Raw genomic sequence first — 25,554 nt, 5'->3', positions numbered from 1 at the left:
GTATTAAGGCTGGATTTTTCAAAGGAGCCTGGGAAGGTTTAGCATCGAGGTTGGGCCTTTAAGCTTACGGGTACAGATCCTGAGCGACTTCACTTTATTCCAGCAGAAAGCCTGTCAGCAAGCTACTTGCTGGATATTGTACAATTTATTACTGACTCTGTGGATCCTTCCTCACAACAGCAGATGTGCAGGTTCTGTTTCTAGGCAATTGCAAATCCAAACGCATTTCCTGCTAGTCACTTTATTTTTAATTGATTGCAGTGCATCAAAGCAGCACATGTTCCTTTTAAGGCACTGGATTTCTTTTTTCATTTTTAAACGATGGAACTTGTGTGGGGGAGGAGAGGATTCCACAGCTGTAATGTAACTGCTGGGAACTATGTGCCTTTATATTTTTGACAAGGGAGAATATAAACTTTCAATTGCTTTTTAATTGCTTGCTGCAGCAGATTTTTTCCCATCAGCCTTTACCTCTGGGTTTGAGTTCCTGTGAGGCTTGCTGTGCTTGTGTCCTCACGTAGGCTCATAATGTGGAATCCAGGCAGCCTTTGTGACTCATTGCCCTGTCTTCAGTATATGGAGAAATCCAGTTGGAGCAAATGGTGAAGATGTGCAAATCCACAAATGGAGAGGCCAACTTTTAAAATGTCTGCGATTGCAAAATAAAAGGAGGGAGCATGGATGGATGGGCTGCTGGCTAGGCGCTAGCCTGGCTCTGACTAACTATAGACTTCCTGTGAGACTCTTGAGGCTTGTCTACACGGGGCACTCAGGAAAGTCCATGTTAACTACACTTGTGAATAACGTGGACTAGTTAAACCACATTATATTTCTGTGTGAGTGCATTCATTGAGAACTAAAATGGCAATCATTCAATTTGGCTCAATTCACAGGATAGCCTTTGCTTCCAATGTGACTTAAAGTAAGTTAGTGGATAGTTTAATGTCATATTTTTAGTTAATTCAGAGCAACTTTCCTTAGTGTTTCTTTAGTATTTCTGTGCTTCAGTTCTCAGTTGTTACTTGTATTTTATGTACTTACTTGGAGGTGAGGACTTAAATACCATGTGAACAAGCCACATAAGCGCCTAAAATGCATTGAAACTGCTCTATGCCACAAGTAGCCATTATTATTATGACTTGTTATTGCTGTTGTAAAGCACATTGAAATGTACATCAGTTGTGCTCCTCCTTGTCTGCCTCTATATCTTCCTCCTGCTCTCACTCCAAAATTAGATGGTAAGATCCTTTCTGTGTGTGTACAGGATAAATCTGAAGTCATTTTGTTAACAAGCTTGGGACACAATACTGCTCTGGTATGGTAACACTTATTTTTCCATGTCCTTCTGTTGTCTGACTTCAGCAGATACTGGATGTGATAAATCCCAACAACTGACTCACTGCATTAGATCCTATGTACTTGTATGGACATGTATACCCCACATCCTTGTGTGGATGGTCTTATTCTGGCACCACAGTGCTTTTTTCCAGTTGAGCTACTGTTGCTTTGTGAGTGTCCACATGTTAATGTGTAGGATATGATTATGCTGGCATAGGTTTGCCAGCAATATTTCTTGTGCAGCCCACCCATGGGCATATTTGCAGCCTTTTATGCCAGCCCTAGTAAATTATGCTTTCCTCTGAGCTGTGTATTATAGTGCTTCTTGAGACACTTGAGACAGCCTGAGAACTGCCCCTTGCCTTTGAGTTAAGGACACTGAGTATTTTAAAAGATACGGCATAGCCCAGTGCTCATGAACTCTGGAGGGTCCGTCTACATATCTACAAATATATATAGGTCCTTATGCTACATTACACAAGCTAATTCTTCTCCAGGACCTCTCTTAGCTTAGGACAAACAGCTTTGACTCTATATAGGCAGTGTGAACTCTTACTTTCTCTTGGATGACTTTAATTCCTGCTGTGTTACACTTATAAGAGAGAAAGTTCTGGTATGTATGCATTTAGATTTAAGTCATAGAAAAAAGGGACACCTACGTAAAAGTCTTGGGCATCTTGACAAAGTTACAACAGCAGAGAGCAGCCAGCAGCACTGGATGGTAAACATTCCAGCAGGAACCAATTAATTCCCATCAGCCAGCCTGTGACTCAGATGCAACATGGAAAGGATTTTTTCTAGTAGATATCTCAGCAGTTTATGCTGTCAGATATATCCTTACTGTGTTTATCATCACAATATCTCCTTGATGTTGGACAGTGGTGTTTGCATTTTGCAGCTGAGGACCTGAGCATAGCCAGGGGCTTGTCAGAGGTCACCAAAGAAGCCTGTTGCAGAGCAAGGAATTGAACGTCAAGTGGTGCCCTAAACACTGTGCCATCCTCCGTGTCAGTACCTTCTCTGAGACTGCTCCCTTGTCTTTTACAAAGTCAGGTTGAACTGATGCATTCCATAATAATGACAGCCTCTTGTGACCCTGTGTAAAATACTATGAGAATAGGCTCCTCTTATGATGCGAACTTCAGTTCCAGCTCATGTTTATGATCCTGTGGTCAGATCCTCAGATGGTGAAAACCAGGGTAGCTCCAGACCCAGGAACTGTGATTTTTAGGTCCAAAGCTAGGAACACCTGAAATGCCATCTAGAAAGTCTGTCCTCACCCTCACCACCCCCTCCCCCATTATGGTATATCATATTCTTTATCCCAACTTGGAAAGATGCCACAGGAGTTGGCCCATGGAGAGCGGGTGACTGACCCGCTGTAGCTAGACCTTTAGTTAGGCAGGTGTTCCTCAAGTCTGCCCTTGTGCTCCTAGGAGTAGGAATCCTTAAGCCACTGAAATACCCAAAATAAAAATGGTACCTTTTCCATGTAATAATGCAACGATGCCTGTGTGGTATGTTTTAAGTGAACTAGACTAAGCTTTATTTAAACCATAAAAATATCTTAGCAGAAACTTCAGAAACATCCCATTTGAATTACCGCTTTAACTGTAAAAGATCCAGCAATTGAACATTGGCACATACACAACCACACATTTTTGCATATGGTTAAATACCAGTTCTTTTGTAAGATAGAGAGACTGAAGCATAAAGAAGTGAAATGGGCTGCCTGACTTTGCCTGAAAGGTTAGTGGTGGAACTGGGGAACAAGATACCATGGTCTCTATCTCTTTTTCTCTCTCCCTAATGACTTAAAGGCAGAGAAATCAAAGTGGTTTGTGCAGTTTATTGAGTTTGAAGTAGAGATCTCAGCTTGTATGTCAGGCACTCCTTTTCCTCTGCTCTAACCATTAGAATCTGTTGCCTCCCTAGGGTGGATCCCTGAAATATTCTTTTTCTTTTTAACTTGTAGAATATAAACATCCAGGTGGAAGATGTAAGAATCCGAGCAGTTCTTGCTACCTACCGCAAGCGTGTGCCAGTCACGGAGGGTTACGTGGAGGTGAAAGAAGGAGGGAGCTGGAAGCAGATCTGTGACAAACACTGGACCACAAAAAATTCCCGAGTCATCTGTGGCATGTTTGGCTTTCCAGGGGAGAAGAAATATAACGCCAAGGTCTACAAGTAAGAGCAGAGCTTTTTATAAGTCTCGGTCATGTTTCCTGAACACTCAAGGCCTTGTTCAAACACACCCATTTCAAATTAAATTGAAGATGGGGAGGTGGAAAAACCTCAGTTAACTGCTTCATTCCTTTAGATCAGATTTTGCTTTTGTGTAAACATTTTAAATACCAGGCACTTCCTTGTGTAACTAGGGGTACACGAGGCTTGTTTGATTCCCACCCTTTGGCGAACATTAAGTGTAATATCAACTTAAAACAAGATAAATCTGACATTGGCACAGGGATGGGCTTGATTCAGTAGGTCTCTTCCATTCCTTGCTACTGCATAGTCCTGTGTTGGCTCTCTTTTTTCTTCCTTTCTTTTCATCTTTTGTGGCTCTGGATACTGTGCTATATGTTTGTGAGTGTAAGTGCCTGCGTAAATAAATATATGTGATAGTCTGATCCTTGTAGGCCCAAAGTCCATGTAGCCGGTTGCAGGATTGAGGCTAGCATGTGGCATGATGGAAGGTTTAATGAAAGAGAACTGCAACAAAGCCAGTCTGTGTTGTCTCATAGCACAGGAATCCTCATTCCCTCCCTGGCATACAATCCACTTTCTCATATCTGTGATGACATATTTACCTGGGGTTTACCAAGCATTTGCCATTTGGCGCTCACCTCGGCTCACCCTCTGTAGATCTGGCCTGCTTGGCTGCCAAGTCACTGCATGGAAGGGTTGTGAGTCAGTTGCTGGTTTACCTACATGGGAGCCATCTGCAAGGGGGAAATTTTCCAATAAATCTTCCACTGTTGCCAACACCAGTTCAGCTCCACTGGTCTTGGCAATCCTGCCTACCTGGGTTGCCAGCTGCCTCCACTGTATTAATTACCCTATCACTTAGTCCTGCACTGGGCAGGGGCAAAGGACAGAATGCTTAAAATGTCTGTCCTAGGGCTTCCAAGGTTGTTTCTGGCAGGACAGATTGGGCTTTCAGTGCTGCACTTTGAAATAAGCCTGGAGCACTCAAAATGAGGGAAGTGAATATAGGGACTTGGGGAGACCCCTCATCCTCCTTTTTGGCTTGTGCAGAACAAATCCAGCAGGATGTCTGACATTTGCCCATTGCAAGCTTACACACTGCAGGCTTGTTTTTGTCTCCAGCTAGTGACATACAAGCACTGTTTTCTGTACAGTTTGCTATAAATAAGCTATTTCACATCTGCCTTAGGCTCTTATGCCAATAAGCTTCTTCCCCAGGCTTCTGATTCCAGAAGCCGACCATGGCATAAGCTGCTTGAGGGACGGATGCAATTCTTAAAGGCATAATTGTGATTGTTCTGCTTGTTCTTTTGTTTCACGTGAAGGCTGTTTCTCAAGGTTCTCCTTGGTGTAGCCTGGTTGTATCGCATGTTTTTCTTAGTAAGATGATGATCAATGGAAGAGGTCCCTGGGTTGGAAATAGTATAAAGCCACATAGCAGCACCAGCAAAGAAAAGACTCAGTTGGACTCTCGTTTTCAGGTTTTGAAGGTGGATGAGCAATGAAGAAATAATTGCTGCCAGACAGGCTTGTGCTTTGCTCTGGGTTACAGTGGCACATGTTTCCAGCCATGTGCATTATCTTGCCCCAGCTGGAGAGAGAGCTTATCTCAGAGGCATTGTTGTGCTCCAGCCCTATCCATTAGAACCACATGGCAAAATAAGCTTGTCCTAATAAGACAAAGTAAATCCTTCCTGCTCTTCATTTATAGATGTCTCCAAGAAGGACCTTTACATTTAATAGCTAGAAATGACTGTATATGTAAAGGATGGATCAGCAGCGATCCTTTATCCAGCAATAGTGCATAGTGTTGTGGCTCTAGCTGCCTAAAGCATCTTTCCATATAATATCTTAGCATGAGGTAAGCTCTGGCTGGCATGGTTTCTCTCTAAGAATTGGGAATTGAATCTTATGTGTGTATTTATAATGTGTTCAGTTATGTATGAGGTATAATATAATGTATGTGGATATGTAAGACATATATACTTATAACTATAGTATATTATTCCACACATATAGAATACATGACACCATATTTTCCTGCATACACCTGCCCCAGAATAAAATACGTACTTTATTTTTAAAAGACGGAAGAATAGATATTTTTTGCAGGGTTACGTCTTTGTAGAGGAGAGCAGAGCCTAATTTCAGCTGGCTTACCCTTCCTTTCCTGATTTACTAAGGCTGCAACCCTAGCTGCTGCTGAAGACTGGTCTCCATTGATGAATCAATGATTTTGAAAAGAGCTGAAGAGTTTCCAGGCCTGTGAATTAGGAGTAGAGAGGCAAGGAGCAGCTAGCAAAAACCTAAGAAAGGCTGTCTTGATTCTTGAAATATTAAGACCATTTGAAAAGCAAAATGATCATTAACACCCGTGGAGTGAAGAACAATGAGCCAAATTGACTACTTTGGCTGTCTGAATAATAAATAATACCACAACTTCTGCACTGTGGGGCAGGAATTAAAATGGGGTGCTTCTATCCTGGGCAGAAAGTCTACTTCTCTTCTTAATGCATGCATCCCAATTTTATGGGGCTGACATGTATACAAGATTCAGCTTCCAGTGGTTGTCACCTGTAGCATTGCAATTTGTACCCCAAGGTAGAGAGAGCCTGTAAATAAGACACAGAGACTCCTTAAGACAATGAACTAGTGACTGCACTGAATTGGATCAACTCTGCTGCAGGCAGGTTGGGACCAAGTAAAACTCCCAGCCTCCTGTCCTCTGGTCCTGGGTGAAATCTGGTCTGTAGATGTCAAAGATGGTCTCTGCTTCGGTCTCTCTGCAGTCCTCCCTTGGAAGCTAGGATGCCAATTGTTTTGTACCATTCTCTTCCAAGGGCTGAGGGCCCGGTGCTATGGCTCACTCCACCCACCTTCTAGTCGTGTCACACAGTGGTTTGGGGAAGGGAAGATTCTGCCTTTTACTGATCACTTGGAACAAGCCCTTTTTCCACGTGAGCTTGAAGCCTTGTAACGTTTTTTTCATTTTTTAGGCTGTGCTCTGCATAACTTGTAAATACCTATGTCCCAAGAGTGAAACCTTTCACACTGTTGTTGTGCAGCTAGGAAACCAGACTACAGATTGGGTTTCTCATCTGGCTTTGTAACTGCCCTGGCTGGGGGTTGAAAACGCCCCCTCCTAAACTCACAGAAATCCCATTCTCTGCTAACTAGCTTTACAGGCTGAGCTAACTGATATTGGGCTGTTTTTGCATGATGGTGGGAGGTGAAATGATTTGCAGATGGACCCTGCTTAAAAGAAAACAACTTAGTTCATTATCATTTTCCTGCCAAGGATTTTTTTTTTTTTTATTATTATTATTCCTGAATGTTACTTTTTTCTGCATTTGACAAGGCAATTTATGTAGGAAACATAACAAGTCTTAGTGCATTTTCCATGCTTTTGTTTGTTCTCCAGAGCTGTTTATATAAGAGCTTTCATTTAACTCATCCTTCCTCAAAGCTGTGCCCTGGTGGAAAGAGGCAAATAATATTAGTTCCTTTAGAAAGGCACAAGCTGGGATACATGCAGGTTTGTGGTCTGCTATGCCAGGTCCCTGAAACTTTTGTTGGGGTCAGCAGAAGGTGCTCAGCAGTCCATTTCCTTGTCCAAAAGAGGTAGTGAGGCTAGGAGCTGATCACAGGAATTCTTGTCTTGCATGCATCTTCTCTGCAGCTGGCAGATGTTTTCAACCTTAACATAACCTTTGTTAGGTGATGCATCTGTTAGAATTTATGGAGCACTTAATTGCACCCGTATCTGAACAATGCATTCTCCATGGATTCCAACTGGCAACATAAGGTCTCCTGGGCTTTGGCAGATGGAGATGGATGTGGCTGCTCCTCTGCCTAACTCAATGGGGCTGGAACAGGGAAACTTTCTCACTTACGCAGATGCCTGCTAGGGGGAGTTAGTTAAAGGTGGAAATGCTGTCCATCAGGACACCCAGAAATGGGAGCCTCAAGCCTGCTCAGTCCAGCTGTGTGGACGTCAGAGAAAAGAACCACTAATGAATTTTTCTCTTTAATGTAGTTGGATGGGATTAGCTTATCCTTCTGTGACCTCCTGGCACATAGGCCAAGTTAATTGGCTTCAGTTGGTTGTACCAGGGATGAATTTTCCCCAGTGTTTTTGGCTGTATGACACCACTTCATTTTCTGCTCCTGTTTCCTATTAGGATGTCCCTTTTATTTGCTGGTTAAGGCAGATGCCTCTCCCTGCCTGCTTGCAAAATCTATGCAACTCTTTGCCCACATGTGTCGTAGGTCTGGAGCTCCCAATACAAATGCTGTTAATACGCTATATTTTTTTTTTTAGCAAATGTAGGCTGGGGGTAAGAAGATGCTAAAACAACCCACCATAAATATCCCAACAAAGGGCCAAATTGTGATGCCTGCGAGACTGCTGTCAATTTGGAGTGACTTCAGTGAAATCAGTTTTGTTCTAGATTTCCCTTAGGATCTCTTATGGAATCGGTTTCCTTGCTTGTGTTTCCAAGTGATCTTTTCACTTTTAGTTGACCAAGGTCACATCTTATTGTCACACTGAAGTCTAAAGGAGTTTTGTACACAATTCTCATGAACTTTTAGTGGGTTAGATGCATTTAATTCCATTAGGCTCTTGCTAAATATCCAAGGATCCATCTCTCAGCCTTTGGGAAAGGGGTGGTCAATGGCCATTAGTACTTCTTTATTTCCCCTTTGTTTCCTCACTGTTAGATACACCCTTAGTACTACTGTTTGCTAGAAGGGACCTCCAGGGATCACCAAGCCCAGCCCCCTGCCTGAGGCAGGATCCTCCATATCTCCACAGTCTAAACCAGGGGTGGGCAATTATTTTGGGCGGAGGGCCGCTTGCTGAGTTTTGGCAAGCTATCGAGGGCTGCATGACAGGCAGCCAGGGGCAGATAAATATTAATTTTCTAAATAAATATTCTAAATAAATAAATAAATCTTAATTTTCTAAAATTTTTAGGGGCTTTGCAGGCCAGATAGAATGGCCTGGAGGGCTGCATCTGGCCCGGGGACCGCATTTTGCCCACCCCTGGTCTAAACTCTGAATAAGACTACTGTCAACCTTGACAAAACACCCTAACCTGCCACAGGAAAAGCAGGAGAAACCATGGCAGCTAACATCCTGCTTCTATGAAATGTTGTCAATAGATGCTCAAGAGATCCCAGGTTAGAGGCCCATGCCCCTGCTACAGAGGAAGGCAAAAAATCCCTTTTAAACTTTTGCAGTTGCCTCCTATGGAACTGCCATCAGAGTGGAGATGGCTGATGGCGGGAGAGGAGCTGTTTAAAATATCTTGAATTTCACAATTTCAATGAAATTATGAAGTTGTTTTTTTCCTAGTATTCCTTTTTCTTAGTATTTTGTTCTACTTTGAGCCTTAATATAAATCTATTTTTTAAATTGGTGCCAGTGAGAATACTAATTTAAATTAATAAAGAACTGGACAGACAAGTTAGCCTCCACTGCTCTGTAGCAATCAATGTACATTGTCCTGGGGGGAATCCTGCTCTAGAGAGGGTAGCACAGTATCCATAAGCCGTTTTAGCCTAGATTTCTCTTTTGTTATGCTGGACACATGCCACCGTGAAGTGGGCTGAGATCTTCCAGTTTCTTTCACATAGACCCACCAAACTGCTGCCAGATGGGGAGTAAAATGTTGAGTCTCTACCCATTTTGTCTGGATTGCGTCTGATAACTGCACAGAAAGATTTTAATCTTTTACCAGCTCCCTAAGCTTGAGACTCACTAAGTTTCAGACCCACTCACCCCTTTTTGTCTGTCTTATGAGGCTAATGCTACAATCAATCAAAGTCTTTTTCTGGCACTCCCTCCACCTCCATATGTTTTGCATCGTATCTAATTTTAGGACCACAATGTCTAATTTGCTACTAACACCAGAACAGAGAAACAGGTTCTTGCAAAGTCAGTGCAGGATCACATTTGGCTGTTGGCTTCTCTGTGTTTTAATTTATCCTTTAGTTTTCAGAATCTCTCATATGGTGGTGCTTGGAAACTTTTTATTGACTGCTTTAACTCAAATGCAGCCCTGGCCTTTTGTATGTCTGGAAGATGCTGAATTATTTTCTTCCACTGGCTTATCACCCCTTTACAGCCCATGGGGTTTGCTGGAGATGTTCCAGTTGGGAAGCAAGCACTGGAAAAGGCTGCCAATCTTCTCTGCTGCAAATGTGTCATCAAGAGAATTGCTCTTGCTCTCAAAAACTGTCTGCAGGCTTGAGGTTGCTAATACTGCCAGTTTGGAAGGAGATGGAGAGTCCTTACTCTGTCCTAAGTTTGCCTCTTTCTTCCAGGTAATAGGGTAATGCCTGCCAGCACAGCAGCTATGGTAGGGGCTAAATTCTCATAAAGCCTCAAATGGCACCAGCATTATTTGTGTTGAACCACTGTGCATGTGCAAGAAAACAAAAATCCCTGCATTTTTGCTTTCTACTAAGTGAGCATCTATGCATTTGCATACATCTTCTGCATGGTTCAGGTAGAGCTGCACAAGTGTGAGACAATGGCCAAGTATGTCCATCCCCTTGCATGGCTAATACTCAAAGGATAGTCCTTTGTTGCTGTTCCCAGCTAGTTGACTACAGGTACGTCCAAACCATGACTGGGAAATCATTCTAGTATGAGATAGCAGAAATGTAACCAGCCTTGAATCACGCTAACTCAGGCACCAGAGACAGTGAGGCTGCATCATCAGAGACCAGGCCTATGTCTCCCTGGTCCAAGCAGAGGAAAAAAATATACAACTAAAAGGGATAGTACTGTTTTCTATGTTGGTCTGTATGCTGGAAAATTAGTAATGGTCGTCGGGTTAAGCCAGTACTTTTTTAAATTCACACCATTGTATTTGTCTTGGCAACTTCCTGGAGCAAGAAGTTCCACAGGTCGGCTGTTGAGCAGTGAAAGATTTCCTTTCTCTGCTTTTTAATGGTTTTCACTAACTGTCTTTCTCTGGTGGTCCCTCTTTTTGAAGGCTGCTTGCCAAAAAGAAGAAGCTAAGCTACTGGGGTTACTCCGTGGAGTGCACTGGCAATGAGGCTCATATCTCCAGCTGCAAACTGGGCAGCCGTCTCAATGTGGACAATAAAAATAATGTCACCTGTGAGAATGGGATGCCTGCTGTGGTGAGCTGTGTGCCAGGCCGGGCTTTTGCTCCCAGCAGTAATAATGGCTTCCGAAAAGCTTTCAGGCAGGAGGTAAGGAGTACAAATCCTCTATAAAGGGTTTTGTCTTTTGGGTGGGTAACTCTATAGATCAACCAAAACTCTGCCAAGACTGACACATCTGTACGGTCATATGCACTGAGAATATTATCGGCTTTAGTGGAGCTACTCACAATGTATAAAGCCTATGTACCTGAGCAAATCTTTGCAGAAGCCAACCTGTATTCTGTTATAGAAGAGTCTCTATGCAACTCTGTGAATCGCTGCATTCATTCAGGGTAGATTGTGCTATCACTGGAGCTGAAGGAATTTTTTTTTTTAATTTTTGGAATTTCAGTGAAAACTTAACCAGCTTTCAGTTTCATTTCCTCCCAAAGAACTTACCTTCCTTTCCCCTAAATCCCTCCCTTCTACCCCCTTCCCCTCCCCAAACAAAACCCCCCACTGGAGGGCCTTTGAGTATTTTTGACAGAGTTGTTTGTGTTTCCTGCAAATATGGAGACAGGGATGAGTCAGGTCAGTTGAAATGCTTAATTTGTCCTCAAACAAAACTAAGCAAAGCACTAGTTTGAAATAAAAAAATCAAAATGTTTAATTTCAAAGAAACCAAAATAAAAACATTGCCATTTAAAAATAAGATTTTTTTTGGTGGGGGGTGTCAAATGAACTATTCAAGTGAAAAAAATTACCCAGTTTTATAAGTGACATGACTGGTGTGACAGTCCCCATGGTGTGGGATTCATTATTAAGCACTGAAGCTGGCAAAGCTAAAAGCAAGTAGTGAGAAAATGCATTTGTCCCATTTTTGTTTGAGTTGTTCTCTTTCAGCCAATTGAGTATTTCCCTGGTTGGTGCTGGGCTTGGTTTTTCATAGCTGTTTAACCTCAGCTGGCTACACATAATAAAGATGGACCATCGGATCTCTTTGCTCCTTTTGTGCCTTCTACTGAAAAATAATACTGATTGACATCAGATATTAGCAGATTCTTTCTTAGTTTTTTGAGAGAGTGTGCTTGCAAAAAGCGCCATATTGATGGCAGCCCTGGAGAATGAAGACTTGTGTTTTTTATTCCCCAGAACAGGTACAGCACAGATAGCAGCTGTGCAAGTTTTCTCCATGGTACCCTGGTGTTGTGCATCTCCCCTGAGCTAGCACAGTTATAACACCTGTGGATAGTGGCAAGCAAAAAAGGAATTGCAAGCACTTGGGATAGGCCCCAGAATTCAAAATGATCTTGGGGAAATTGGAGAAATAGTCTGAAAGCACAAAAGAGAAGTGCAAAGTACTGACTTCAGATAGCCTCACTTGGCAACTGTCAATACTCTGGATCATGGTGTACACACAAGAGATCTATGCACCCATCACACCAAGACCTTCAGTGCATACATGAAGGCAAGAGTATGGAAGAGTGGAGGCTGCCCAGGACCTACCATCCCCGCCCCCTTAGGCCACCGAAACAGAGTCCAAAGGCCAGAGTGAGCTTCTGCCAGAGAGAAACAGGTTAGAGATGTTGCTGACTGCCTAACAGCTCATCAAGAGTGTGTTTCTGTTAGATTCATAGATTCATAGATGTTAGGGTCGGAAGGGACCTCAATAGATCATCAAGTCCAACCCCCTGCATAAGCAGGAAAGAGTGCTGGGTCTAGATGACCCCAGCTAGATACTCGTCTAACCTCCTCTTGAAGACCCCCAGGGTAGGGGAGAGCACCACCTCCCTTGGGAGCCCGTTCCAGACCTTGGCCACTCGAACTGTGAAGAAGTTCTTCCTTATGTCCAGTCTAAATCTGCTCTCTACTAGCTTGTGGCCATTGTTTCTTGTAACCCCCAGGGGCGCCTTGGTGAATAAATCCTCACCAATTCCCTTCTGTGCCCCCGTGATGAACTTAAAGGCAGCCACAAGGTCGCCTCTCAACCTTCTCTTGCGGAGGCTGAAAAGGTCCAGTTTCTCTAGTCTCTCCTCGTAGGGCTTGGTCTGCAGGCCCTTGACCATACGAGTTGCCCTTCGCTATACCCTCTCCAGGTTATCCGCATCCTTCTTGAAGTGTGGCGCCCAGAATTGCACGCAGTACTCCAACTGCGGTCTGACCAACGCCCTATAGAGGGGAAGTATCACCTCCCTGGACCTATTTGTCATGCATCTGCTGATGCACGATAAAGTGCCATTGGCTTTTCTGATGGCTTCGTCACACTGCCGGCTCATGTTCATCTTGGAGTCCACTAGGACTCCAAGATCCCTTTCCACCTCTGTGCCACCCAGCAGGTCATTCCCTAGGCTGTAGGTGTGCTGGACATTTTTCCTCCCTAGGTGCAGCACTTTGCATTTCTCCTTGTTGAACTGCATCCTTTTGTTTTCTGCCCACTTGTCCAACCTATCCAGGTCTGCCTGCAGCTGTTCCCTGCCCTCCGGCGTGTCCACTTCTCCCCATAGCTTTGTGTCATCTGCAAACTTGGACAGAGTACATTTGACTCCCTCGTCCAAGTCACTGATGAAGACATTAAAGAGTATCGGTCCAAGGACCGAACCCTGCGGGACCCCACTGCCCACACCCTTCCAGGTCGAGACCGACCCATCTACCACGACTCTTTGGGTGCGACCTTCTAGCCAATTCGCCACCCACCGGACTGTGCAGTCATCCACATCACAGCCTCTTAACTTGTTCACCAGTATGGGGTGGGATACGGTATCGAAGGCCTTCCTGAAGTCCAGGTATACGACATCCACCCCTCCTCCTGTGTCCAGGAGTTTCGTAACCTGGTCATTGAAAGAGACTAGGTTGGTCAGGCACGATCTGCCCGCCACAAACCCATGCTGGTTTCCCCTCAGCATAATTTGTCCTGCCGGGCTCTCACAAATGTGAGCCTTGATAATTTTTTCAAATACTTTACCAAGGATGGAGGTGAGACTGACCGGCCTATAGTTGCCCGGGTCCTCCTTCCTCCCCTTCTTGAAAATGGGGACCACGTTAGCCCTTTTCCAGTCCTCCGGGACTTGGCCCGTGCGCCACGAGCATTCGAATATTCCCACCAGTGGCTCTGCAGTGATGTCGGCCAGTGCCTTCAGCACCCTCGGATGGAGCCCATCCGGGCCTGCCGACTTAAAGGCATCCAGTTCTTCCAAGTGAGTCTGCACCACCTCAGGATCTACGTATGGAAGTCTGGCGCCTTGCTGCTGCCTCTCTACAACCCCAGTGAGAGACTTGTGCCCCTCACTTAGGAACAGTGAGGCAAAGAACTCGTTGAGGAGTTCAGCCTTGTCCCCCCTATCTGTCACCAATTGTTTCTGCCCATTTAGCAGCGGTCCTATTCCTCCCTGGGCCTTCCTTTTACTCCCAATATATCTAAAAAACAATTTCTTGTTGTCCTTTACTTGGGTTGCCATCCTCAGCTCCATGGTAGCTTTGGCCCGCCTAACTGCCTCCCTACAAGCACGAGCAGAGGAGGTATATTCATCTTTAGTGATCTCACCCTGTTTCCACTTTTTATGTGCTCCCCTTTTGGCCCTTAGGCTGCCCTGGATTTCTCTGGTCAGCCATGGAAGCCTCCTGGCCCCTTTCCCTCTTTTGCCTCGCTCGGGGATCGTCTTGCTTTGTGCCCGAAGGATCGTTTCCTTTAGGCACAGCCACCCTTCTTGGGCACCCATCCCATCAAAACTCCTACTCTGCAGTGCTTCCTTGACTAATCGCCTGAGTGCATTGAGATCAGCTTTCCTAAAGTCTAGCACTTTCACCCTACTAGTTACCTTACCCACTCGCCGTCTTATGTTGAATTCTATTATAAGGTGATCACTGTCTCCCAGATAGCTACCGATCTGGAGGTCCCCTATCATGTCATCTCCCGTTGCCAATACCAGATCCAGTATGGCATTCCCCCTAGTGGGACCATGCACCTCCTGTGTCAGGTGGAGGTCCTGTACACAAGTTAGAAACCTGCGTGAGCGATGGGACCTTGCTGTCTGCGTCTCCCAGCAGATGTCCGGGTAGTTTAGGTCCCCCATGACTACTGCCTCTTTAGCTTTTATGGTCTCCGAGAGTTGCCTCAGGAGCCCCGCATCTATTTCTTCCCCTTGGTGTGGGGGTCTGTAACAGACCCCTACCACCAAATCCCTTTCTCCTTGCCCCCCATGTAGCCTAACCCACAATCCTTCTACTTCCTCAACCTCGGATTCTGTCTTGATGAGGGTTGATGTGTATTGCTCACTGACATAAAGTGCAACCCCCCCCCTTTCTTCCCCGACCTGTCCTTTCTATACAATCTATAGCCCTCAATATGTACCGCCCAGTCGTGGGATGAATCCCACCAGGTCTCTGTTAGCCCCACTAAGTCATAGGTGTTTAGTGCAAGCAGGAGCGCTAGTTCATCCTGCTTGTTCCCCATGCTCCTAGCATTAGTATATAGGCACTTGAGCCCTGCGACTGGTGCCTTTGCTGCCCCCCCGCTCCAAGTCCCATGGGGTCCATCGTTTCTTACCTTCTTGTTTCTTACCTGTTCTGTAGTGCTGGCCTCCCCATGGCTTTCAGGTTCCCAATGTTCTCCTTCTTCAGGCTGGGCTGTCCTTGTGGGTGCCACATGGTTTGGTGGTCCACAGCTTCCCCTGCCCTCATACTCCCCTCCCCCTGATGAGCCTAGTTTAAAGCCTGCCGGAGGAGATCCGCCAACCTAGAAGAAAACACATGCTTACCTTTGGGGGACAGGTGAAGCCCATCCCAGCTGAGCATGTCCCTCGTCGTGATGTGCGGGTCATTGTCCAGGAAGCCGAAGCCTGCCTCGAGACACCACTGCCGAAGCCGCCAGTTGGTCTCTCTGATGCAGTTCTCCTGCCGTCTTCCTCGTCCGGTCACTGGTAGGATGGAAGAGAAAACCACCTGGGCACCGAACTCCTTCAGCACGCCACCCAGAGCGTAGTGATTAGGGTGATGTTCCTTTGTCTTTCTTCAACCAAGGAGTACCCACAAGACAATGGGGGCTAGGGTTTTGAGGAACCCTATATTTGCTTTACTCTGGATGCTGTGTCATTTTATAGCAGCTACTCCACCACGAGTAGCTCCGCCACGTTGTCACGAGGTCCTCCAGTTGGCTGCAATTTACAGTCATACCCAGGACCTGATATAACTTCAGAGATGCACACACTGCATCTCTGAATTTAGGAGGGAGCAACTGCTTGGTAGTTTTACAGTAGTTATGATGGTTGAAGGAATGTATGAGAAGCAGGATATGTTTAAGTATATTTTTATTGGTATCATTTTGCAGTAAAACTGATGCAAGATATTCCTAAATACATCCGCTTCTGGAATAACTGCTTAGGCAGACTATCTAGGTTGTAGCTGTATTGGTCTAGAGGAAAAAGCAATCGGGGCTCGTGGACAGAGGTGATATCTTTCATTAGACCAACAAGATTTTGTTGGTCTAATAAAAGATATCACCTCTGTCCACAAGCCCTGATTGCTTAGGCAGAAGTACTCCAGAAAAGTATCCGGTGATTATAGTGGTCCATTAACCAAAGAAACCTACAACACGATGCTGTCCCAAAAAAGGCAAATACTATTCCAGGATGTATTAACAAGAGACTTTTATGTAAAGTGCAGGAGGTAATTTTCCTGCTTTATTCAGCACTTTGAGGCATCAAGTGGAGTCTGGTTGTATCCCAGTATATCCAGTTTTGTTTACTAGCCTTAAAAAGCATTGCTATGGCTGCAGAGTAGTGTTGATGTGCCCCCTCTGTAGCTCAGCATCTGGCCACAATAGTATGAAGTGCAACAGAGGCTGCAAATCCCATCCTAGAAACTGGGTAGATATCCACACTGAGTCCTGTGCTGCTGCTGCTGTTACACTGTTATCAGTATCGGAGCTGGCTGATTTAAATCTAGATGGAATACATCTAATCCATGTTGCGGTTGCTGCAGTGACTGCCATGCCTGCATCCCCTAAGCAATATGTAGGCAAATAGGAAAATATTCAGAGGCAAACAGAAAAATAGAGTTAGGAAAATGTGACCTGTTAGGAAAGACTATGGGGTGAATATAATAAGCAGTCTTCAAATAAGTGAGGTTGTTCGGAAGAGGACAGCGACCAGTTATTCCCCACTTTCATTGGGCTTGGGGCAAGACACAATCTTTCATTTGTAGGAAAGGTTAGATGTAAGGAAAGCTTCTCCCATGATAGCAAAGTACTGGAACAAGGTACCTGTGGAGCCTGGAATCTTCTTTTTTAAGAAAGATATTTTTTAAGAAAGACTCGAGACATATTTAACAGGTTTGGTCAAGACCTACTTAATCCTGCCCAAAAGCAGGGAGATGGGACTGCGGGATCTCTTGAGGCCCCTTCCTGCCCTACAGTTCTATTGTGGTAGGCTTATTAAAGAAAAGGGACTGTCTCTTATTATGTATCCCTATTTTCCTTGCAAAATTGAGCCTTCATCTTGTGCTGGGGGGCACTACTATAATATACATAATAAACCATGCATAGTTGCATTGTAGTGCATTTCCCATTCGCTAATTGCATGCCTGAAATCTCAAATCTTTGTGCAAGTTTTTGGCCTTCCGAAGTGAAGGGTCCTGTAAACCATTTGAGCCATCCGCATTGCCAAATAATTCTGTAAGCATTCAGTCTAGGCTTTGGATGGCCTTCAGGTGACCCCAGCCTGGAAGGATTGGATGTATATCCAACTTTAAACAGTCTTAAGTTCTTTGGTCTCGGGGCTCACACAAATCATTTAGTGTTCACATATTTATGGCATGCTTTCCATAGCAGTAGGTCCCCCTCCAGGGGTAACAGCAGCAGCTATCTCTCTAGAAGGTAATGGTCAGGACTGGAGAACTTTTCAGTGAGCTCAGTAACGAGCACTGAATGTGAAAAATAAATTTTATCCTGGTCTGGACTTGAAACTACCACCCAGACATGAAGGGCTCTGCCTTCTGTTCCCTGAGTTATTACACCTTGGCTGAATCTGTCTCAAAGGGCTGAATTGAAAATGGGATGTAATTTTCATGAAAACCTCATCCTTTTTCTTCAAAATGTCAAAAGTTGATGGAAAATACTGTTGGAATTGATACTTTAAAATGATTACCAGCTGTACAGCTGATCAAATAAACCAAAGTACTTATTTGGGCCAAACTTGCCTTACTTTTGAGAGTCTTACAACTGTTAACATGTTTACCCTCTCAGTTGCTTGACTTGTTTTTCACTGACATTTTAAATCAAAAGATTCATTACAGTTCTGACAAGTGTAGACCACACAGCCTTTCTAGGTTCTTGGATACCCCTAACACTATAGAACCTGGGCAATAGACAAGTGGAAATCCCCAGAACAAGCCTGTGAGAAGATAGGGAAATACTATTAATCACCATTTTGCAGATGGGAAAACTGAGGCACAAAGTGTATAAGCAGCTGGCCTGTGGTCATACAGAGTGTTTGTGGGAATGCCAGTAATAGAGCCTACACCTTTTGACTCCCAGGGTAGCCCCTTAACCATGAGACTGTCCTTCATTCTTTCCTGGTCATTTATCTGCATATGGTAATTCTTCAGTCTTATAATGTCTTGGTAGTCGTGGCTGGGAGCTGAACTCTGTAGGCCAACTTGCAGTTACCATTTCAAAGACACAATAACCTGATTGATGATGTGTCATCTTGGCCAACTTTTACTGTGTGGCTTTTTAACATTTCTGCCAACCTTTTTATTTTGTACTACATGCTGTAATTTTGTTGGGTTTTATCATCTATTAAGTGAAATATTTATGGTCTGCTTAAAAAAAAATGCTTAACAGCATAAATGGCTGCGAAACCTATCAGATAGTGATAGAATTCAGCTGGAATATTGCATAGGGCGCAGTGTCTGTTTTCATGAGATTGCCATGGCTTGAAACACATGTACTCTTAGGGAATCAATACATTTTCCTTCTGTAAAGGTAAGGTAGATGAGATACTGTGTGCTTTCTATATAATATAAGATATTTTGCAAGCCTGCCTTTAAAGTCCTCCAAGATTCTTACTGGAAAGACCTTCATTAATGTCTTTGCCACATCTTGACAAAGTGAGCTTTGCCACACCGTGTGATAGGTAGGACTGATTATTTCTCTTGTTGAGATGTGGACCTTCTGAGTTCATCATAGTCTGCCTTAAGTAGGGGGCACTTATTAAAAAACAGTTCAATCACAGATAAACAGACTTCCACTCAGCTTGAGTTCCAGCTCTTTCCTATCTACCCCATTTCCCACGGTCTGGAAATCTACACAGCAAAGCAGAGACCTCTAGTGGCTTACTGATATGCAGCAATAAAAATCTGATGAAATTGGCTGTTTCCTATGAAAGCTCATGCTTCTGTGAACCACGTAGTCTCTAAGGTACCACCCTTCCGTACCTTCTGCCACCCATCATGTAGGGAATCTTCCTCATTTTTATAAGTATGAAGAGAAAAACTGGATTTTATTATGTTCCAATCATAGGGAATAACTCACGTGGCCCTTGCTTCAGGGAGAGATTCAGGGCTCTTGCAGATTAAAAAAAGATATCGATTAAAATGACAAAGTTTAAAGACCTGATCGGCTGGGATCAGTGTTCTGGGATTGTCTGTTATCTTGCTACTCCTAAAAAGCGGTATTTATTCTGCTTCTAATAGTTACACAATCTGTACTTTTTCAATAGGGAGGGTTTCTTTAATCATACGGGAAGGCCTGTACAGGACGTACTTGGACGACAGGATGGAATCTAGTTTATGTTTAACACATTTCCTACATCTCTTATGAAAGATGATGTTCGTGTTGGCATTTGGGACCTAGCGTTCTTATCCAAATAGGAACATCGGGTCAAATCCCCAGCTGGTGCAAACTGGTGACTTCAGTGCTAGTTTGCACCACTTAACAATTTGGCCCTTCATCATGCTGATATACTGGAGGGCTGTGCCTTTTCATTTTGCTCTAAGACCTCCTTGTGTCTGCAACCTACAGACCAAGCCCTGCCCTGGCTGGCACAGTGTAAACAGTACCTCGTGCCCCGTCTGCCGCAGGAATCCTGGCAGGCAGGGCAGGATTCCACAGGGAGGCCCCGTGCCCTGCCCACAAGACGCTCTTTGCTGCTTTTCCGGACCAGGGCAACGTGCTCACATGCACGCTGCTGTTGGCAGGCAACGTGTTAGCTGGCTGCAGGGATGAGACTGTACACCCAAGCCTCAAAGGGACTGTGGCCCGAGGGTTGGTTTGTAAGCCATCCAGCCCATTCCTGTGTGCTATGACACTCCTGCCTCCTTGCTGCTTGTTCCCGGGGAAGGGGAAGGCTCTCCACATCTTTGCTTCCAAACCTATGGAGCAGAATAGCAGCAAGTAAGACTTGAGCATATCTTGTACCCTATTCCCCCCTCTCAGCCATGTATAGGAATGGGAGAACTCCATATGCATTATTGACATATGCAGAAAAAATCAGTGGGCAAGGGGCACTTATGTCATTAAGGCAGCTCTTCTTATTAAGGTGGCTCTTCATGGCCCACATCTTCAGATGTGACTAGTTCTTGTAATTATCTTGCTTCTTCTGGGCCACTTTGGGAGTATCTCATGATATTTGCTTCTGAAAATTTGGGCTCATGGCCAAGCTTATGAGTAGCTTGGTAAGGCTCGTGGTCTTTACCAAGCAGAAACTGAATAGAAGTGGTGGCTACCTGTACCATGCTCGTTCATAAAAAGTGACATTAAACCTGTTTTTTTTCTTCCTTACAGCAGCCCTTGGTCAGGCTGAGAGGTGGGGCCAATACTGGAGAAGGAAGAGTTGAAGTGCTGAAAAATGGGGAATGGGGAACTATTTGTGATGATAACTGGAACCTGATTTCAGCCAGTGTGGTCTGCCGAGAGCTGGGCTTTGGGAGTGCCAAGGAAGCTATCACAGGTGCAAAGCTTGGGCAAGGTAAGAAGGATGAGAATGTAGTGGGCCAGCAATGCTGACTGCCATTGGAGAACTCTCCATTGAGATGGACAGGGAAGTTTCTTCCAAACTTGGGTAGACCCATGACCTAGAATCAGATGCTGAGAGATGCTGAGGCCCCCAGTTTCACTTGGAGGCCTAAGCAACAAAGTTCACTGGAAGTCGGTGGGAATTACAGTTAGACCTGGATAGAAACGGGACTCTTCATTCCATAGGAGATTCCACAGTTTTAAAAAGTTGGGTTCCAATTTGGAATAAGAAGCTGAAACTTCCTGTATGTAGAACTAAAATTCTGGGACTGTTTCCTTTGGAATGGTAGGACTGTTTTGATTTTGGTAAGATACAATTGTCTTTTATTTTATTAAAATATTTTAATATTTTTGCATTCTCTTTTCTGATACATATGCAATATCAAAGTGAAAACAAATGTTTTTACCTTTTTTGTTGGTAATACATTTTTGTCCCGATTTTGGTGAATAGCAGAAAAGTAATTGTATAGACTAAAATTATTGGATTGTTATTTTATTGGCTTCGTAGGTTTATAAATATTTACATACTTGTACAAACATTCAATCCATTTCTTAATAGCACAGGACTGTTATTGATACTAATGCCTTATCCATACAACTGGAAATGACAGCAGCTACAATAGTATTGGGGGTGGAGAGGTTTCCTTCTTCTACACTTAGCATTCATCTGCTAGCTTTTAAAAAGACAAGCACAGGAAGCAACAGTTCAATAAGTCTTAAATGTGGGAAAATTGGACTTCCCTATCTTTGTGTAAGCAGGGAGCCAAACTAAATGGTATGGCCTTACATATATTCAGAGATTTAAAGGGCAAAAGGTGTTACTATGATGAGAGAGTGGGATCTGCTTTGTAAGGTAGGTGGAGATATTTCGAAGTAGTGCCCAGCGTTGGGGAGGACTTTATTCTTCTGTAACTGAGACTGCTGACCCGGTAGCTTCTGATTGAACAAGACCACATGATTTAAGAAGAGATAAAATCTTTGTTTAAGGATACCTGTGAATGTTGAATTTACCCCTTCCCTTAGACTGTCATTTCAACAATTATTGACTCATTGTTAAATAATGAAAAAACTTAAGAAAAATTCCATGATGGATACCTTATTGCAGTTTGGTACTAAAGATGGGCTTAAATTCAGCTCTGGAGTCTTGATTCAGCTCATTATAAGTCTAGGGATCATTTGTACAGATCCAGACCAGATTTGGGTTAGGATTTCCTGAGCCTGGAACTCATTTGGAGCTCAGACTTTGGTAAAAGGTATCGGTTAGTTCTCTAGATTTGAGATTCTCTCCCAAACCTGCCTTTAAAATCTTTGCTCCTATATGCATAGCATAAAACCTAACTGAAATCTGCCAAACCAACACCACATGCTGTAAAACTAAACAAATAGGTGAAACTCCTCCAGGCCATTGTGGTTTGGTGAAGGGAAGGGAAAATTAATTACATGTGTAAAAAAATAATGGAGTAGTCCAGAATAAGAAAACCTTTAGATGTGCCCTTATGGTCCCATACTGCCAAGGAGTCTTGTGGTAGGAATCAGAGTGCTGCCAATATAGTGTTTAAGGCGTTTAAAAAGGAACTTTATTATCCTGCAAAAATTGTTCCTGCCACGTGACCAGAGAAAACATGTCGCTTCCCAAATGTGGAAACTTTTAGCAGTGGCTGCTCATTCCCAGTTACATTCTTTCCTTTTTCTTTGAATGCTGAACATCAAGTTCCCAAGCTTTTGAAATGTGTCTCTAGGGTCATTAAATCTTGTTTAGTCCCATTTACAGAAATTGATCTCTGCTACCGGCGTGTGAAAAAGGCTCTTATGGTTCAAACAGGAATCCAAATTCATATTGCAGTATATTTAGGCAGTAAGATTCTCTTAATCCCATAGGGCACAATGGACCTTAATTCTGCTGTCTTTGCCTTCCAACTGGAGTACTTGTGCTGCACTTTTCACAATTAGCTATCAGCATATTTATCCATTTACATGGATTTAAAGAGATGGGCAAGCACACTTCTTCTGGGCTTGGTGTTTTAGCCCATAAATTATATTGTATAATGTACTATAAAGGATGCAGTTAAAATGTTTAATTGTGTTCTATGCCATCTGGAAGTCCTGACCAAGGCTGAGGTACTAGCTCTGTTAGTTGTCGTATGTATAATAATAGGAGAGCTCCTATCCTACAGAGTTCTTGGTCTGATTAAGCATGACAAAGGAAGGATGTCATTTTACAGATGAGCCATTAAAGCACAGATTAAATGATTTTTGCCCATGGTCACAAAAGGAGCCTGTTGCACATCAGAGAAGAGAGTTGAGGCCATGCAAGTCCCAGGCCAGTATTTTAATATGTCCATCAAATCTTTAACAGCTCTCAGCCCACTTTATTCCACAAAACCTATGGGAAAATATATCTGTAGAACTTAAAAAGATATGCTGAATGGCTCACCAGGGCCCAAGTCTTGTACCTTTTGCTCACGTTAATCGTTCCACTGAATTTAAATGAGATTACCCATGGGAGTCAGGTTTACAGGATAGTGCAAATGCATATGGACTGAAGTCATTCCCTTCACAGGAAATGAAGGAAAAGTGCAACAACACTGCTACTAATTTGATCAGATAATTTCAGTACAGACAGCAGGGCAACATAGTGACATTCCAGTGCTGGGAGGACAGTCTTAATGACAGGCAGAGTCGGCAAAGAGACTTGATGGAGGAGGACAAAATGCATCGGAGCTATGTACATCAAAGAACCAGGTCCCTGCTCTCTTTCCTATTAATTTATGGCTTTGATGCTTTGGGTCCTTAGTCCTTTTTCTGTATCCATCCAGCATTCCTTGTGCATCATCCTGCAGTTCTGGGCAGAATCAACCTTTACCCACTATTTGAGCTGTCTGGCAGAGGGCAAAATTACTGGGTCAGTTTTTGTCCCTCTAGATGGAGACCACAAATGAGATTTTTATTATGAGAGAAAAGTTAAAAACCAAATGGGGTGTGAATTCCCCTTGATCTCAATTGTTGTTCTTCAATTTTTAATTAAAAATTAAGAAAACTCCTCTTGATTTCTCTGGGACTGCTGACCAGGCTGTTGGCTTCAGTGGGAGTTATAGGTGAGTCATGATTTCTGGAACCTAGAACAGTAGGAGTCTGAGAGAGAAATGTCCTGTTGGATTATCCAGCCCTTCTGTTTATTCATTCAAACCATCACCTTCCTAGTACAGAAGTATAGCCTGGGCACAGAAGTGCGTCTCAGTGGTGTTACTTTTAAATGCCTTGTCCAGCCTACCCTGGAGCTCATGCCAGCCATGCTGCTTTTCCTGTGAGAAGGGGGCTCTGAAAGGGTGGCACACACCAGTGTTCTCCTTATATAATCTGATGTACACAAAATGCCTCAGTCCAATGAAAATATTACAGATGGGAGAGGGGAAATTTGCAGTTTCTGTTATAATTAGGACCATTCTGGAGTGCTCTGTTTAGGAAAAAAACAGTTCCACTTACGAAACACAGCAAATGTCATGCGTCTCCTGGCCCAGAGGCCTTGTGACATGCACCAAAAAGGATGTTTCTGTTTGGCAAACATACCCTCTACCCCATGGACAGTGTTAGTCAAATGCCCTCAGAAACATTGGGACAATAAGGCAGAATTAGGTGGGGAGCAGTGGAAGAGAGAGGGAAGTCAGCAGTGCCATCAGGAAGACACCAATTAGAAAAATTGCTCTTGTTCTTTTGGCATTTAGCTCAGATTGTACCTGATTCTTTCGCAAACCTGAGGAATGGCATTTTGTGCCCGAAAGCTTGTCTGACTTCTCTCCTAACTATAGAGCTGGTCTGATGAAAAGATATTTTTAAATGAATCTTACTTCTGTCTTTTTTTTAATGGACCATCACAACTACAATATTGCTACTTGACCTGTTTGACAGAGGCCAGAACAATTGCATTAATTTTGCCCTCTCTGAATGTTCTCTGAATATAGATTACAAGAAAGATTTTTTTTTTAGTATGACAGAGCAGTAAAAGTGAGTACAGGAATAGTGCATCCTGCCTCTGCACAGGGAATTGGACTAAGTGGTCCTTGAGGTCCCTTCCAAACCTCTGATTTTAGGATAATGTTCTGTGAAAAGCAGATTCCCTCTTGATTTTCAGTGTTAATGTCCTCTAAATAAATCTTATGCCTAGCTTAGTGTAAGGGCAATATCAAGGTCCAAGTATCAAGGAAGAGAAACATCAGGGCCATCGGGTATGGTTTGGGTGATGTGATTGCTCCTTTCTATCCCTATGAATTAAGGAAGGAAGCAGTGAATAAAAATGTTCTTCAGAACTGGACTGTGGAGCCCCTGTGTACTTTGCCCTCTCTTGAATCTGCAGAAGTCTGACCATGTGGCACATTCTCCAGGCTGATTGTTTAGACTGTAGCTAACAAACAGCTGTGCATATCTGGGCCCCTAGTTCTCCAGCCTCTGCTTGCTGGCTGTCAATCAGATTCAATAGGAGTTTTCAAAAAAAGAAAAAAAAAAGGGGGTGGGGTCGTACCCATTGAAAAGGGTCCTGTTACTGTTAAACCAACTATCACCTGCTGCCTTCCTTCCTCAGCTGTTTCTTCTGAGGTGGAGGTTAAAAAGAGAAAATACATATATTTCTTTGTCGAGGACTACACAAAGATGGTTTTGTGGCTGAGGTCTGAGGCTTGGAAGATCAGGTTCTGTCCCTGGCTCTGCCATTGACTTCCTGTGTCACCTTGGGCAAATCATTTAAATTCTCAGTACCTCCGTTTCTTGGGTGTACAGTGAGAAGATGAGATTCTACTTCCTCCTTGCCTATATGAAAGGTGAACCCTTTGGGGCATGAACTATTTCTTATGATGTGTATGGGGAGCACAATGGAGCCTCAATCT

The 25,554-nt window shown here is 43.7% G+C and overlaps 1 protein-coding gene across 3 annotated transcripts in view; it reads left to right on the top strand.

Moving 5' to 3' along the window:
* The window catches only part of LOXL2 (lysyl oxidase like 2), a 106,800-nt gene that overhangs the window by 55,648 nt on the left and 25,598 nt on the right, over nt 1-25,554 (top strand). For all 3 annotated transcript variants that reach the window (XM_019482459.2, XM_006263901.4, XM_059730726.1), the window contains 3 exons: nt 3,314-3,525; nt 10,554-10,776; nt 20,447-20,630. In XM_019482459.2, the coding sequence (XP_019338004.1) occupies nt 3,314-3,525; nt 10,554-10,776; nt 20,447-20,630 (619 nt within the window). The remainder of the gene's footprint in view (nt 1-3,313; nt 3,526-10,553; nt 10,777-20,446; nt 20,631-25,554) is intronic.

The sequence above is a fragment of the Alligator mississippiensis genome, chromosome 7 (assembly GCF_030867095.1).
Source record: "Alligator mississippiensis isolate rAllMis1 chromosome 7, rAllMis1, whole genome shotgun sequence".
Taxonomy (NCBI): Eukaryota; Metazoa; Chordata; order Crocodylia; family Alligatoridae; genus Alligator; species Alligator mississippiensis.
This window is presented reverse-complemented; position numbering and strand designations above follow the sequence as displayed.